The 17710-nt window shown below is 39.0% G+C and overlaps 1 protein-coding gene across 3 annotated transcripts in view; it reads right to left on the bottom strand.

Moving 5' to 3' along the window:
- NYAP2 (neuronal tyrosine-phosphorylated phosphoinositide-3-kinase adaptor 2) overlaps nucleotides 1-17710 on the bottom strand; it is a 137376-nt gene that overhangs the window by 112610 nt on the left and 7056 nt on the right. For all 3 annotated transcript variants that reach the window (XM_027751235.2, XM_027751234.2, XM_027751236.2), the window contains exon 2: nucleotides 16686-16928. In XM_027751235.2, the coding sequence (XP_027607036.1) occupies nucleotides 16686-16891 (206 nt within the window). In that variant the 5' untranslated portion in view covers nucleotides 16892-16928. The remainder of the gene's footprint in view (nucleotides 1-16685; nucleotides 16929-17710) is intronic.

The raw sequence follows: 17710 nt of genomic DNA, 5'->3' as shown, positions 1-17710 counted from the left end.
CACTGTTGGCCTCCACATGATCTTAGTCTGTGGGGTGTATCTGAATTCAGGCCCCCTTTTACTGCTTCTAGACTTTTATATCGGATTAATTAAAAAATCTCTACTTGACTGCCCCTTATGCTCTTCACTGAAAGACCCACACAGTCACATTTTCCTGCTGTCACCAGCACAGAAACCGCAACAAACCCACAGGACAGAGCACGCATCAAAGGGATCTGGCAGACTAACAGTGGTGCTGCCTTACAGGGAGAACAGACACAGGCCCACGGCAGGTGACAGCAGCTCTCTTCTGAAACAGTTGCACACAGGTATAAATGTTGGCTGCATCACTGAGAAAAACAGCTCTGTCTTCTGCCCTGGGTTCGTGCTGTGGGATTTGCAGCTGCCACAAAAGACCCCAGCTGGAGAGTTTGCCACCCAGGCCCCCTCCCAGATCACTGCCTCTGCAGTCCCTTGAGCTCCCTCCTTTCTGGCTCGGGGAATAGGAGGCACCACTACACTACCTATATACAGACCAGCTACTGCACAAGCAGTAAATCCCAGTAGTTGGCTGCTCTGCCCCAAAAAATGTAACATACTCAGGAAAATGACTGTCAGAGACAGACAGCATAGATGCCTGAGCTCTGTAAGTACCTCTGCAGATCACATGGAATTCAACCTCATGCCATAGAAACACTCAAGGCCGATTAGTACAACTTTGTGAAATCAAACAGATACAATCAAGTACCAAAAAAGTACAAATGTGTCAAACATACTGAAGGCCATCAGGTACGCTGGCAGCTTTTCCCACCAAAACCAAAAGCATTTTATTCTGTCTTAATGCAGGAGATCATGGTATAAATGAACATAGGGAATGATGAAAGATTTTGTAAAAAATTATACAAAAAATAATGGCACAGTATTTTTTATTTTAACTAACACAGCAGATGTCCTATATGCCATTTAAGTATGGAATTGACTCTGTAGTAGGAGGTTTAGCATGACCATGTACAGTAGTAGGGAACATGCCAGAAGAAAACATTACTTAAGTTATGCATTATCTCAGGAACTAGACTACTGTAGTTAACAAGTATATATGTAAACTAACTCCTAATTTGCACCGAACAATTATTTACGTTTCTTAATTAAATAACAATAAAAAAGGCATATATTCCATATTGGGAAAAAGAAAATGTTAAGGTCTCTTTTGCAAATATGTATCAACTAAAATCACTGGTCCTCAGAATGAAATTATAAAAGGCAGGACTATCACCAGTATTTCAAAACACAGAAAACATTTCCTTCTTCAACAGTCTTTCCAAGAACTTCAGTGTCAGACATTTAGTTTCTTTTTTAGGCTTTTCTTATACTATCTCCATATTGCAACACAAGGGTGGAGAGTTGGTGATTACAGACAGCAAAACTGCAAATTCTGTAGGAAAAGCCGTGTCCAAGAGAAACAGCAAGGTACACACAAGATCTCCTTGTGTCAACAACATCACAACTCTGTATTCCAGTCTTTTAGAAGGCACTTTATAATATGAGGTCTGCAATAAATATGCAGTTCTGATGATCTTGCCATTAAAGACTGAAAAAGCTTTTTCCTTCCCTTATTTGCATGAAAGAGGTAAAGAAATGTTAAAAATAACTAACCTCCCTTTCTGCTTTTTTTTTTGTCACTGCATTTCATTTGCTCTCAAAGAACACCCCAAAGTAATTCTGAAAAATGAAAGACGATAAGAAAAAAAGAAGATTCTGTACAGACAGAGAAAAGTTTCTGATTAAATTCTTTTTCGTCTTGACAATTGTGCATCTAGAAGCTGAAATGTGTAAAGGAATATTATTTAAATGATCCTATTTCTTCCTGACTACACATTTAGTGTGAAGTAGAAAAAAGTTGTCACACAACAACAAAATAAAATATCTGTAGCAAACCCCTTCATGGGGGTTTATTCTCAGCCCTTTTCCTCAGGGCTTTCTGCAGCCAGACACAGCATTGGGTAGTGGCAGAGAAGTCAAAACAGATCACCCAGTGACAAAGCTTTGCCCTCCCAGACTTCACTGGCAAAGACTCAGCTCCCTCCCTTTAGGCAATGTGAGGTTTGGTCTGAGTTACACGTGGGAGCCAACTGCAGACCACTGGCACCCCAAAGAAAAGAGGAGCAACCACCAGAAAGCCCTTGCTGAGCTCCTGTGGCCTAAGACACAGCCTTCCAGAGCAGTCAGCAGGTGTTGGGGGGAAAACTGGGATTTAACCCTTTGGCTGCCCAATGCAGACTTCTACTGTTGGATTACTACCAGTAGAAGTTAAAAGAATGATCATCTGTGACACAAGCCAGTGTGCCTGTAGCTCTGTGTTACTGATGCAGACTTCAAAAGAGGTGTTTCGTCAGAACTTAACCAAGCCTCCTTTTGCAACCACAAGGATCAGAGAATGAGCTAGAGTGACACTGAAGGGCTGATACAGTCTCCCTAAATCTCCCCTGTGCATCCCTGAAGAGGTGGATAGGAGGTGAGAGGTTACTAGCCTCTACCAAAAAAAAACCTTGCCAGATAAAGTTGCTCTGGGACAATTTTTCTGGGGAATTGACCTGAAGTTTGGCTTTGCAGAAGCTTGGTAAAAACGTCTACCTTCATCTGTCCCAATGAACTCCAGCGAACAAAAAGATTCATAGCCCTTGCTGGGGCAAGGTGCAGAGGCCAAATACCAGGACAACGTCTCCTAACCTTCCCAGAGCAGCATCCTACAAAACAGTAATGCACCTGTATGGATATTCAGCACTGCATTGTCAAAGATACTGTTTGAACACGGATTCAGACTTGAGCTTACTCTTAGGATGCTCAGAAGTGCTTATCCCTTTAGTATTGTGGTGAGGTTTTCAATTTTACAGCTAGGGTTTCACATTGGCTAAAAATGAATATTTATTTCCATTAAAGACAAAGCAATGGAAGATGTTCCCATTTTGAAAACAGGGGGAGAAACCTCTGCTTCTCTCTGTTTACAGTTTGTACTTCATTTCCCAGATGCATGCCTTTAAAACCAACCATGCTTAGGATGGTATAAATCTTACACTGTCTCCATAATAGCCACAGTGACACAGAGAAATGTAAACTTCATTGTGGAACAAACTTAGTTTGCACCCAAAATAAATTGCAGTACTTATTTCGAAGTGCAAGCACAACACAAAACATTTTAGAAAAAGAAATATAAAATGAGTGAATGACTTGCTGGTCAACCTCACATTAACATCAGCACACATTAATAATGGAATCATAACACAGGAACACCGAGCACTGCTACGGTTAAAGTAAGAACGTTTCATTTTCCATCAAGCACAGCCATTAATTCTCTTACAACAAAACCTATATATAGCTATACATTTCATTTTTTCACATTTTTTTGTGTTATCAGTTAAAATGCATACAATGTATGTAGATATGGGGAGTGAGAAGGAAATTAAAATAACTGATATTTACACATAGAAAAAAAATACAGGTCAGAGTTCTCGTGTCACTTCCAAATGCCCTTAAAACTGCATTTGACAAGAAAATGCATTCAGCTTATTTTGCACATAGCTTAGAATTCAGGGCAGCCCACAGCTCTCCCCCTTCGAAGTGTTTGGAAATGGTAAACAAATTGGCAGATAATTACATTCTGTCTCTTAGCAACCCTAAATGTCTTGCAATGAAGTTATTGGGCTTTTTTTCTGATGTATTCTGGTATGTGACATTATTTCCACAAATTTTAGACCCAGTTTGACAAACCCACTTCACACGGAACCTCCTGGATCAGCACACCAATAAATGACAGCAAAGATCAGTTAGTGACAGCTACCATCTTGTTTATAATCCCTTGGGAAGACAATTCACAATAAACATATATTGAGGACAAACAAATGACTAAGTAGGAAGAGGCTAGTCAAAATATTTTGTCACGAGCTGAAATAGCCTTTTCCACTGCCATAACTGCAAACAAACAGTATAGAAACCTGAGGTTTAAACACAAACCTTTAGACAGCAAAACTCATTAATTAACTGAATAAACAAAATTTGAAATTTTGGAATAGAAGAGAGATTTGGGTCAGTTTCTCAGAAAAAAAAAATGATTGTGGTAATCTTTTTGAAAATGCAATCCCACTTGTAGGAATGAAGGAATTCTAAAGAGATGGTTCACAAAAGGGGAAATATTGCTGCTACTACTTCCCTTCTGCAGATGCAGCACAACACAGCAGCAGCAGACTGCTAGGAGCACATGTCAAAATCTTCACTACATTTCAGCAGAGCAGAGAGGGCCTTTGTTCAGTGCCTTCCAAGAAAAGAAATGATCTCTAAGTTTTCTTTCCCTCTTAACAGTATATCAGAGCAAGTACTATTAACAAATTAAAGATACTGAAAAATCTGTACTGTCTTAAAATGCAATAAAAACAGCAACCTATAATACCTTATTCTGCCAAAAAGATTTTTTGTTGCATATCACCTTAAATGTCTCCTTACTCAAAGGTTGATTTTGTATTTAAATCCTTGTACAATTGCTGGCAGAGATGCATGGACACACACTTCAGAAGAGAGCACCTTTCTCACTGTGTCCCTAATAACACAAATATTACTCCTTCTCTGTTTAGTGGTCAATTTAGGTACAAGTACCTCTCTAAATTAATTCCTAAAGAAGGTTATTGTTCCTTTACCATGGATCTTCCCCGAAATGGTAACCGAACAATAAACTCATTTTAAACAGAACACAAGGAACCAGCACTTTCTCACTGAATAGTGTTGATTATCAGTATTTGCACCTTGACTGATTACTTGGGAAATGAAGAGGAAAATCTGACAGACTGGAACTGAACATTGAAAATAGATTTTCCTCAAGTTCAAAAGCAACATCATAAATCACAAAAATTATTACCTTCAGCACATGTACTTAAGAGCTGGTTTCTCTATAACGCTTGATAAATTGTGTCTGCATAGCAGACAAGAGCCTGAATAACTTCAAGTGTTTTTTGGCAATAACTAATTAAGACTAATGCAGTATTTCACAATATTTTGTTGCTGGGCACAGTGTTCTCCATTTTAGTCAGGCACCTGGTGATGTAGCTGGGCTCAAATGAAGTGCTTGCCACAAAAACCTCAGGTTTCAACTAGAGGAGAAAGAAAAAACATACTGCTTCAATCAGGCACCTGACAGAGGAGAAGCAAACAAAATGGGAGAGAGATTCCTTTCCACTGCGTGTTGTTTTAGTAAAGAATCAGTGCTTCAGCAACTCCCTTCCGTGTACAACAGTGTGCTCCTCCTCAAGAATAATGTCAGCAGGCAGCAGAGATCACACTGACAGTGCCCTATAGCAAAGGAATCAGGGCAAGACTGCACTGGTGCTGTTCTCCTCTCCTTCGGGGACATTAAGGTCAGACACACTTGCTTCATTCCAGCCCCATCTCTTAAATTGTCTTTGCACACCACCACTCATTCCTTTGGAGTTTCAGCCCTTCAGATTTCTTAATCAAGTGTCAGACATAACTTCTCTTAAACAAGCAAAGTTAGGAAAAACTTCTATCAGACTACATTTTGTTGGGCGAGGAGTTGGAGATCATTGTCATCAACAGGTCTAAGTGGAAGTGTATAAAGCAGCAAGGAGTAAAATAGTTTTGGGAATGCTTTGTTGATAATGGAATGGACCAGGGATGGCTTTGGCTTTTTTTTTTTTTGCTCTGTCCTCATTTACTCTCCTGAAACGTAGTGAAATCTAGGAGGTGAGAGCAGAAAATGTGTCCAGAAAAATAGAAAATAGTAAGTTCACCATAGCTCACTCAATTGCAAAGAACCCCTTAATGTCTAATTAAAAAAATACTAATTAAAAACCCCACTATCTCAACACATAGATTTTTTCCAAATGAAAGACAGACAGAAGAAAAAACCTATGAGCAGAGTCTTTTCAACCTTCATTCATTTTTTAAAAAGCTCAACACAGCATCTGAGAGGAGAGGAAGGAACACGAGCCAGATGATACTGGTAAAAACACTATGATGGCTCAAACACAGTTTCCCTTTAAAAAGCTGCCCGGGCTAGAGCAGTCACATGGCCAAATGGTGTGTGTCTGGGTCTGTGTGTGCCTGTTTAATAAGCCATGAAGCTCTTTGGCTGAACTAGTGTGTGCATCATGTGATACAGGGGTTGCCATGGCAAGTACATATGCGGTTCTTGATCCGCTTCATCACGGGCGTAGCAGAATTCAGATTAAGAATGCAGGAATATGATTTCCCAGGAAAAAAAGCTGCACTTTGCTTTGCCTAACAGTTCAGATGTAAAGCTGAAACAATTTATCTCTTAAATGGTATTTGTGATATACTGATTAAAACCTTTTAATCTCAAAACAACAGGCATGTAACACAAATGAAAACGGTTCAGTCTTCAAAAGCAGTTGCATTTTGGCATAAACTGCAGTACATAAATTTCAGAATACTTTTACAGAAATACAAAGAATACTGTATTTCTGCTGCAGCCCTCTAAATTCTCATAACTGGTATAGAGAGGAATGGGGGATGACTGTTCCAGTGAAATAACAAAAATCATGTCAAACCAACTCTAAAATTCAGTCATTGCCTTTTTTAATGTGGTAATGCACAGGCTGACAGTCAATGCAGGAGATTCCTGTGAAAGATGTTCCTGACACCAAGGTAGAGTTTCATCATCAGAATTTGAACATCTGGTACCAAAATTAAGCAGCTTGCTAATACAGCAGGCTAATAAAGACCCGCATCGTGTGGGTTGCCATTCCTAACCCAGTGATGGAATACAGCTGGAGTTACTTGCAACCCAAAGCCAGGTTTACTGAGATGATTCTGTCTCTGTAGGGGCAGCCATAGGCCTGTTTTACCAGACTGATGTCAGTTCTAGTGAGGTACTTTGTTTCTGCACTTTCAGGAACCTCCCTGTGATGCCAGAATCTAACATGAAATGCCCAAAGACTTCTGGCATACCTTGGCCTTCAGTGTTTAACAGACATACAGAGGGTATTTCTGTGTGCTACTGCTCCTACAGAAAAGTTCTGAAATAATTTCAGATACAGAACAGCCTTTAAGCAAAAATTTATAAGGAGCCTAACCATAAAGAGTGAGTGCCCAAGCCTCTGAGCAAATATGTAAAAGCAGACAGACCCCAATGTAATTGAAATTTTTAATAAAAGTCAACCCTTTGTCTCCGTGCTTGTAGAAGCACCTGAAAATGGATAACCTGTATTGAAAAAGATAATTGATTCTCTCAATGTTTCCTTCCAGCCAGAAAACCAAATAAAAATTCAATTTTAGTTAAAGCCAAATAGATTCCCTGCACCCCTACACTGGCTTCCTAAGTCTGTCCATCACTTACATGGGGCTGCTCTTGAAACCAACAGCACCACTCACACTTGTAATTGCTACCAACTCAGGGCATCTAAAGTAAGAGCTCTTCCAGCACATAAAGATCAAGATGTTGTCTTTGTTCTTCCCCCTTATTAGAAGATACTCTGCTAGAGCTTCATGGGTTGAATTCAGATCCTTCTTTTTTTTAACCTTATGCTTCTTACTCCACTTACATTCTTCATGTCCCCATACATGCCTCACTTCCACCACGTACCCGTAGGTTTTTCTACAGTAGCAATGAAAGGGAAAATCTCCACTAAAAACCTCTTGCTGATTCAAAGGAATTGGGATACTAAAATACAAAGCGATGCTCCAGGATTTTCTCTCCACTAGAGTGGGCAGCATTTAGCATTGATTGCTATTATTTTTCATCGGATGTCCATAAAATTGAAGACCAGCACCCCTGCTGACCCAATCAAGATGTTTCTCCCATAACAGAATTGCATAACATGCAGATCATAAGGATTTTTTCTGAAACTACCTTGAATCCATCTGCCTATGGAAGATGAATATCAAAATCTAACCACTAAAATATCAGATGCAGTCACTAGATGCAAATAGCTGAATTTGTTGTAATACTCAGTTTTATGGCAAAATTTTTGATATCTCTCAAATTCATCTCATTAACAAAAATCAGAAAAATGAGATCACCAATCAGAGTTCTTACTAACATGGTTTTGGTCTTAGCAGACTAATTTTTTAATTAGCCTCTCTTTGTTTACTTATTCAGACACACATATTGTGGAGAACTGCAGGATTGTCTCATGTCAGAGTTACAAAGCAGAGCATAGGATAAATAACTTCCCACATTTCCAAACACCTCTGTTTCAGCCCTGAGCTTTCTGCAGACAGCGGGAATTTGCTTCTCCGTAGCTGCATGCAGAGAAGTAAAACAAACTTTGAGTTTAATTATAGAAGATTATTCTCTAGATGGGCTACATTTTTAAACAATTTCTTTTTGCAATACTAAAGGACTCAGCAATTTCCTTTTGTCTTTAAAGATTCAATTAAAAGTATGTTTCAGAAATTAAATTACAGCATAACATTAGCTAAGGGTATGAAATACGGCATTTGCCCCAGCATTCAGGGAAAGGCTGTAAAAAGCAATTCACTTAATGGCTCCAACATGTGATCTCAACTTAATAACTAAAGTGCCCTCAGCTCGCAGAGGATCTACTGGTGAGATACACCCTATATAATCCACCAAAAGGAGAAATGGATTAAACCCAGGTAAATCTTATTAATTTATGGAAAACCCTGCAGTTACTCTCATTTTTGATCTTTTAAAATGTTACCATTTTGTCAAGAAACACGCTTGTTGGCAGGAATGTTTCTGTGGGTTTCAGATGGTCTCCTCAATCTTGACACGTTCCAGAAGCACCTACCCGAGTGTTGACAGTGTTTGTTTCTCTCCAGCTTTCAGAGAGTACCGCTGGATGTAATTCATCACAAACACTGGGGATACGCTTCAATTTATTCTTTGCTCTGCTAATATAGGGAAGGAAATGAGCAGTCCCCTAACTCTTCAGCTGTCCCTTTAGTCACCTGTTGGGTACAATTTCAGCTCACACTGTGAGCTGCCTTTGCTCAGCATGCACTGGGTTAGTGTTTCAGAGGAATCTAATTTCCATTTGGGGTCCTTGGGTACTGTGCAATAAAGAGTGAAATAAAAAACAATTTCACTTATGACTGCCTTCTGTGGGACCACAGCAGCTCCCTCTGCTCATTCACAGGCTCACAGCAGCTCACATGGGGAGCTGCAGCATCCGCCCCTGGCCCAGCGGGGCTCTCCCGAGGGCTGAGCTGTGCCCACCCACGCTGGATCCACCACGGCTACTGCACAGGAGATGCCTGCTGGCTCTGCACTGCTGGTGAAGGCCCTGTACTCAGCACACACTCCACGTGATGGGCTTTCATTGTTTGGTTGGTTTTATCTGGGTTTTGTGGTGTGCTTGTTTATTTTTATATATTTTTAAACTGACTACGCTTATGATTACAATTCAAATTGAAGTAGAAAGCCAGAAGGAAAAATAAAAGGAGTCTCAAATTAACTATAAACCCCACAGCTAATGACATCTCTGCAATCCATTTCTTCTCTAATCTCTCCTTACTCCTGTTTTAATCCAATTGCAGAAAAAAACTAAGCAATGCACATACACATTCCTTTTTTCATACAAATTTTAGCCACTGATCTAGCATAACTCGACAACAAGACACCCTTCACCAGATGGTTCTGCTGCAGAAGTAGTGTGACATTCTTTCTTTTTCAGGGGCATACCCAAGAGCAGACTCTCTACTTTAGGCTAAGAAAATTAACACCCCAATCAAATAATCAAGTACCATACAGTGTTCCTACGGAGGAATAGGAATAAATAAATAAATAAATAAATAAATAGAAGCATGCATAGCCTGTCAGAACAGTGCTGAGAAGAACATGCAAAGGGCACAGACGCCTGCCAGCTGGATGAGGCTTAAAGCAATCTTTATTAATATTAAACCCAGCCAAATACAGCTGTGATTTATGGCCCTTAAAAGAGCAATGCACTGAGCTGTTTTGCCGAAAGAAAATGTTTGTTTTTCTTCAACTTTATGAACAGCTATTGTTAAATAATGGATTTTCCTGAAGGTACAGAAAGATTCACTCTTATTATTCTAATGCTAGCACGGAGCATCAGTTCTGCTGGGTTCTCAGTCTGGGGCTGTGTATTGCCAGCATTTATTGTATAGAGAGTTCTGGCAAAATTTTCAAAGTGCATGTGAATATGCATGTGTGCATGTCTAGGACTCTGACTAGCTGCAATTTTGCTACTAATGGCTCATGAGACTTCTTTCTGCATATTTTCTGTACAAGTATCTGTCCTTCAGGTTTTAACATGAATGCCAAATTCAGGTCACAGGCAATTACAACATTTGTCAGGTGTCAGTGAACTTCAGCATGGAGTACTTTTTGGTTATTGGAAACCTTGAACTAGAACAGATCAATGCTTTTAATTTGCATATGAATTGTGCTGAGTATATTACTGAATGTACTTCATTAATGGAGTCCATCCTAGATTAGTTGCAAAGACTTGATCTGGGTATGACTGAAAAGCCTTCCTTATTTTTTATCCAGTCTTCATAACAACAGTTTTTATTCAATTCTACTCTACTCTATGCAATTTCATAATATACTTGAAGACATTTTCCAAACAAATGCAAACCTTTGACTAGAAATACTGGCACCACCAGAACTCTACAGGATCGTGCAAAATATCTACATTTTCATAGCTCTACATGCATCTCTCTTGCTAAGAGGGACTTTTCGGTTAGAGGCAATGCTGGATAATTTTTGACTACCAGGGAGAAGTTAGAATTACACATCCTATAGTTAACGAGCAATCAAGAAATAGTGAGAAAAAAAGACTAGAAATAAAAGTGGAATGGGAGCAAATGACTGCAAACTGGTCGTTAAGATCCATACACCCCCCAGCATCTTTCAGAAACAGCATGCCAAGGACTGTCTTCCGGAGGTACAACATAACTCCTCCAGGATGACTCAGAGTGCCGAGGCGGCACCAGCCTGGAGGTTGTATGGGAACACACGCCCAAATGGAACTGGAGCGAGGCCAGCTCACTCATTTACACAGGTGGTCAGACAGCCTGCGAACACCCATAGCACAGAGCCACTTCGGCTGGATTTTAACAAGGAGAAAAAGGGGCTGCAACCTCTTCAGAAGTATTCTGGACTCTCTATGACCCCACACTTCTAATACGCTTTTAAATGTAGCAAATGAATCCTGAGCAAAAGTGCACCCACCTACATAGTGGGCCAGTAGAGGTCTGAGCAATTTGTGGAACGATGAAGGGGAGGAGGTCATGTAACTTGCCCAAAAGAAAGTAAAAGTTGTAAGCAGAAGCCCTAAAATCTGGGAAGAGTTATCGAAACTAACATCAATATTTAAATGGCAAACTGATAATGATTTCTGCTTTATTTCCTTGGTACTTTGGATTACAAAGCTGGCTATCAGCCTGTATGGTAAATTTTAAATGACATTAGTCGCATGACTGTTCTAAAATAAAACTTCTCAGAATAACAGCAACAGTAATATAATATAGTATGCATTGTGTCTGTTGTTTATTTTGTGTGGCAATAATACAGGCAGCCATATGGATATGAGCATTTGGAAGGGAGGATTTGTTGGCTAGATCATCACATCTGTTTACTTATAAATGCAACAAAAATACATTTGGAGGTCACTGACTGCACAACCATTTTACTTACTCCTGATGAATAAAAAGCTATCAATGCTACTCTTTCTACATCAACCCAGCCTCAAAAGAGACCCTATGATATTTTCATGAGAAAAAGGTTTTGAAATCGTAGTAAAATAAGTCTCTATCACACTTTATCAGCCACTTCCACTGTAATGGTGGTATCAGAGCAATAACTTAATCTAGGATGAAATGAGCATGCAACATGTCCAGGAGGAAGATAAAGAAAACAACCAGTGCCCCAGTTAAGCTTCCTCATAACACAAACCCTTTGATTAAAAGGAGCATGTACCACTGACCTCATATCTAAAAATCACGTTCACTGAGTGAACTCAGATTTTAATTAAAAACAAAAAACAAACAAAAACCAAACAAAAACACAGAAAGGAAAAAAAACCTTCACCAACACACCAAGACAATAACAGGTTACAAGCTTATAATATATAACGTCTCAATAATGTGTTTGCAGTATTTCAATCAAGGCTCTCACTGTGATCCAAAATATTTATGGCACTTCCTTCACCTTTTTCTTGATGTCAGGCTATAAGGATATTGTAATCTAGCAAGCTTGAATTTTTATTCCTAAAAACTTAGAAATGTGTAATTTACTACACAGAGTTTCAACTACAGATAAATGTTCAGAAAAAAAGAAGAAATAGTGCTTTAAGAATTCTTTCACCCAGAGTATTGTTCTGATTTCAAGACATTATGAAGAACTTTAAGTTCATCATGAAATTATTTTATTTAGGTTATTTTTTACTCTGGCAGAAACACTTCAGCATGTCCATATAGTCTAAGATTACACACATTTTCTCAGCTGAACAGAGTTTTTGGCAGTGAATAATCCCATGCATAGAAATATTTTTATATTTGCTTGCTGTCACCCACGCTCGATAACACAACTTTTAGCTGAAGGACACAAAATTTTCGTCTTGTTCATGAAGGAAACTAAGGATAGGAACTACAGAACACCGCAGACAGATAATACCTGAATTCAATTACTTCCACAACTTAAAAAAAAAAAAAGGTAAGAGAAAAATATGATCTTACTTTTGCTGATGGGTTAGTCTTCAATACTTGATTTGCCAAAGAAAGGAGAGGTTAGGATGACAGCTGTTCATTACAATTCCTTCTTTACTACAAGAGCTTAACTCTGCCACTGGCTGGCTGGCCCATTTCTGTTTGCTTTAGCACAGAACAGTGCTCCTAAAAGCTCCTCCTATTGACAGCATCTGCCTGGATACTTCCCTCAACAAGCAGAAACAAGGTTTTCCACAGAGCCATTTACATCCTGGGAATGAGCTACAAGTAAGGGAAACCAGCAGAAGTAAATATTTTGATGATTAAGTCCAGGATTTGGCAGGTAGAAATTCATGCCCACTAACACCACCAGCTTTACACCAGAGCAGTCACATCTTCACAGTGATACAAATCAAAACAACAACTTCCCTGACAGAAACGGTAGCTCAAGTTATGCCTAAAAAATGGAAGCCAGAACTTTAAAAGCATATATCTCTTAAAAGTGTACCTATTACTGCAACATGTCTGAGCCTTCAGAGAAGGAGGGTTCGTTATTTGTTCGTTACAAGAGTTGGTATTTGTGCAAGTAAGAAAGGCATTGGTGAAGTATCCACACAAAACAATGTATAATAAAGTACCTAAATATATGTATTTCAATTATGGGTGAATCAGGAAGCAACTGCTCATTTTAACAGATGCCCTATATAAACTCCAAATACTCACCTTTTTCCTGGCACCCAAAATAGCTGAGGCAAATCTACCTTCTGTTCCCAGAAATGCTGCCTAGGGCAGATATTGTATCATGGCAAATGTACATGTCACAGTACTGCAACTTTATTGCCAGTGAAAATCATACTGCTCCATAACTTTATTTGCAATTTATAGGCTCTGTGGGAAATATGCCAGTACGTTCTCTTGGTCTGGACACAGCTGCCTGAATAGACATGGTCATGTAATGAGACCAGACAAATAAAAGATGGAAGAAAAAGGTCTAAACATTAGGTGAAATATATATTTATTTATTGTGGCTTACTCTCAGCTACTAATCAGCACATTAACCTTATTTTCTCCGCATGATCGCTAAATACCATACTAAAATTAGGTCAGAAATTCAGATCAGATCAGCTGACTCAGCCCAGCAAGATCAGACAAAGACTAGTTGCTTGGGTTTTTTTTTTCCAATCCAATACACTGTGTTTATTTCCTGAAAATAGATCCATACATTTTTCCCCACAATTAACCCATCAGAGCCACACATGATGAGACAGCAGTCACACTGAAGGTACATCAGTGCTACTGAGGAAAGACAACACAGTGTATTCTTTGGAAGGCAAAATGTGCAATGAAATTTTTTTTTTCAGGTCATTTTTCAGATCTTGTTTTCAAACTGCTCAGACTAATGCATTTCAATGAACTTAAGTCATTCAGCATAGTTATGAAATGATTTAGGTAAACAACAGCTGCTTCCAAATAGTGTTGTGTGTGAACACCACCACTTTATTAGCTAATACATTACTCATTATTATGTTTTTAATATACACAACCAGCCTTCTTCTAAGAGAGACCATCTGAACACTAAAATAGCTTCTAAATACAAAAATGGTAAACTAGCTTCTAAAACAATTCAATAATTGGACTATCAGATAATTTTCATAAGGTACAAAGGACTTACAGTTGCTTTATTTTCATCCCCACATGACAAAGAAGAGTGTTTGTGGGAACCCCTGCTCCTGCTCAAAAATCTACCTGCAGTTAATCACAGGGGATGACTCCCTTGTTGCTAAGGAGATTTTTTGCAGCTGTTGGTAGTCTCCAGACTGGTAGCACTGTTATCACTGCACATGTGCACCGCTTTCTATCTAGGCCACAGTATCAGGAATTAAGGATAATATAAATATCCATCAAGATAAGGTAAAGACTTAAGGAATATAGAACAGAACAAAGAATAAATCAATAATCCTACTTTACCTTTCCTGTCTGCCATGTTTCAATAGATAACATGGTTTTGGATGAATCTCTGGAGGTTACTACAGGGAACAGACTCAATTGCAATCAGCCTAAGTGACTTCAGACATCATGGTTGCTTTAGACAGATCAGATGTTCTCCCTTGGTCTGTCATTGCTTTTAGTCTTTCTAATCAAGGATCACAAGGATCTTTTTTTTTTTTTTTTACCTCTACGAGTTTCCATAAGAAAGAGACAGAGAAAAAGACTTGAAGAGAATGTTTTTCAAGATTTTCTAAGGTGTTTTTCCTACTTTTTTTTCCTCAGAGAGATATTGTTTATCCCCTCAGTGTTACTGAGATAAGACAGGTGGAGAGGGATGAGAGGAGACCACTGCAAACACAGTTTCCCACAGAAGAGCCCAATATTCAGGAAATGTTGATGCCTCCAATCCACATGCAGATACATGCTGTTCCTCTAATAAACCCACTACATTGCTGGTCCTAATCCTGTCTTCAGCTGAACTGATATCACTGAGGATCAGAACTCTGTCCTCAGTGATATCAGTTTAGCATGAGCAAGAATTTCATGGTTTGGCTCAGCCTAAATAATCTGTATTTGTCCAGAGCTCTTCATCAAATCACTTTGCCAGGATCAATAAAAAAAAACACACAAACAAACCACAATGCAGGAAATACTGTTACCACCATTCAAGTTAGGTAGAGAAGCTCGGCTAGAGAACTACAAAGAACCAGGTCAGTCTACAACTTACTCTCTCATGTCCCAAGAAACTTCTTCAAAAAAACCCCTGTTCTGGTACTTAGTGGTCTTTATGGTCACACATACAGACGTACACGCAAACAGGTTAGCCAGAGTACAGTCTAGTTAGCTGTATTCACCTTAATTTTACATTATTCTTATCACTCCAACTAAATTGCTGACAATCCCAAAAGCTCCACTTCCTGGAACATAAAGCAGCCATATTTTTGCTTTACATTCCTTTATCTCCCTCCTCTGTCAAACTGTATGTGCTGCTCTTTTCTTTTTAATATTCCATCAAAATAATCAGACTATTGAGGCGGTGCTTGAATGTTCACAGCACAGCATGTCTGTTACACCTGGATGTACAGTACCCAAGACATAGCACAAAATTTAATCACTTAAACTGAAATACAGAAGACTCATGCTGGGGGAAAAAATTCAAAGGGTCTCTCAGTTTGTGCTCAAGCCATCCATTTGCACAAAAAAGTATAGCATTTGGATGGATGATTTTAACCTCACCTCAAGAAAACCCATTTTTTTAAATAATGCAAATGTGTATGTAATAAGTATTTATATATATTCCATTCAACCTTCTTCTCCTCTCCAAGAGGCTGCAGAGATTTCATTGATATCCACTGGCACAAGAGGCCAGGTCAGGCAAGTGTTCCCTTCATTAACTGTCAATTAAAATCAATGGAACTGTTCAAGAAGAGCCATTATTGGGTACTGCCCATCAGGGGCTTGATCCATTTTCCTTTAAATGATTGCAAGATTGTTACTGACTTCAGAGCTCACAGAATGGAGAGGAAATCGCAAATAATAGACTTTTTTTTTTTTTTGCAAAACCTCAGATAGTTATTAAAAAGCTTTGAAAATTTACCAGATTTAAAACATCAGCTAAAGGAGAGTTTATTGTGACCTGTGAGGCTCTCCCTGTCTCGCTCGCACACAAATATACCTTCGCACAAAGTACAAACTGTCCATCTAAAATCACTGAGAGTTTGAGAATCTATTTTTCACTAGATCTACATCTCTTATTCTTGAGACCCAAACTTTTTGTTACAAATCACACCTGTTCAAAATGCCGCACAAGCTCAAACTGAATACATTGAGATGGGAATACTCTCTTCCATTGAGGGAGGAAGAACCATTCACCATCACGTCTATACAACGTAAAGTGCAATTAGAAGCCTGACATGGGTCAGTGGTCTGCACTGCTTTTACCAGCAAGCTGCTTGGAAATCAACTGGTCTACACATATTTCCCATATCTGAGACTGAGCCCCTCACTTTTCATTCACTCTGCCAGACCACTCATCTTTTTATCAAAATATTTACCGTTTTATTGCTTCTTCTTGTTTTCGACGTTTTTCACTCTTTTCTTTCAAGTAAGCCAGGTTTGTTTCATTCCTCATGCGATCATTCTCTCGAGCAATGTCTGATGCATTCTGTATAACCAAGCCATCATAGGCCTTCATCCCCATATCTTCAATATACTGGAGAAAAGCGCCCAAAGTGACCTCCTCCTGATTAGAACTCATCATCTTGCAGGAGATAATGAACAAAGGAAAGTAACGTTTCCTGCAGGTTGAAAAACACATAATACCTTAATCAGTAGGAAAATAGCTTATGGTTTATGACAGCGAGATTGTGTCAGTTGTAATTAACATCTTCATAAGAGACAATTTTTCAGACTTTCTCCTGTTTAAAGGATAATAAACAAAGCAATTCCGAACACAGAACATTACTCGAGACAAGAGGAGACAAAATCAAGAGTCTCTTCTTCCAGGCCGTGCAGATCCATCCAATTACACACTGTAAATCCCAAAAAAGTTCCCCCCCACCGTCTCCCTTTTTATAATACCCACCAGTTGCATTGACACTGACATCCCCCAATCTCATTTTGAATTAGATTGAGAAGGCTTTCATCACAGGACAATAGGTCCTTTTTGCAGTTTAGATAAGGCTGCACCAGAGCAGATTACCAAACAAAATTCCTATTCTTCAGGATATTCCAAAGTTCAGGTGAAAAATATTGTTCAATTTTTTGAAACAAAAAACTTTTCTTCAAAAAAAATTTCATCAGGTACAAAATCTAGAAAGAAATACTGTAAAATAGTTTCCTGTATTTCTTAGTAATGTAGATATGAGCCCATAAACCCTGGTCATCTGCTGCCCAACAGCTTGTTAGCTTGAGGCTCAAAAATGGACAAGACACCCCAGCTGAGCTGGGTCCTTCAGAACTCTAAAACCCTGAAATTCTCCAGACTTCCATACTTCTTCCACAGGTATCACAGGCACTTGGGTTCACAGCACCTCCAGCTAAGCAGCAAGGAGCAGACACACTTAGACCTTCAGGTCAC

This window comes from Pipra filicauda, unplaced genomic scaffold, assembly GCF_003945595.2.
Source record: "Pipra filicauda isolate LSUMZ 115617 unplaced genomic scaffold, ASM394559v2 scaffold199_size1391877_pilon, whole genome shotgun sequence".
Lineage (NCBI taxonomy): Eukaryota > Metazoa > Chordata > Aves > Passeriformes > Pipridae > Pipra > Pipra filicauda.
The sequence above is the reverse complement of the archived record's forward strand: the minus strand, read 5'-3'. Positions and strand labels throughout refer to the sequence as shown.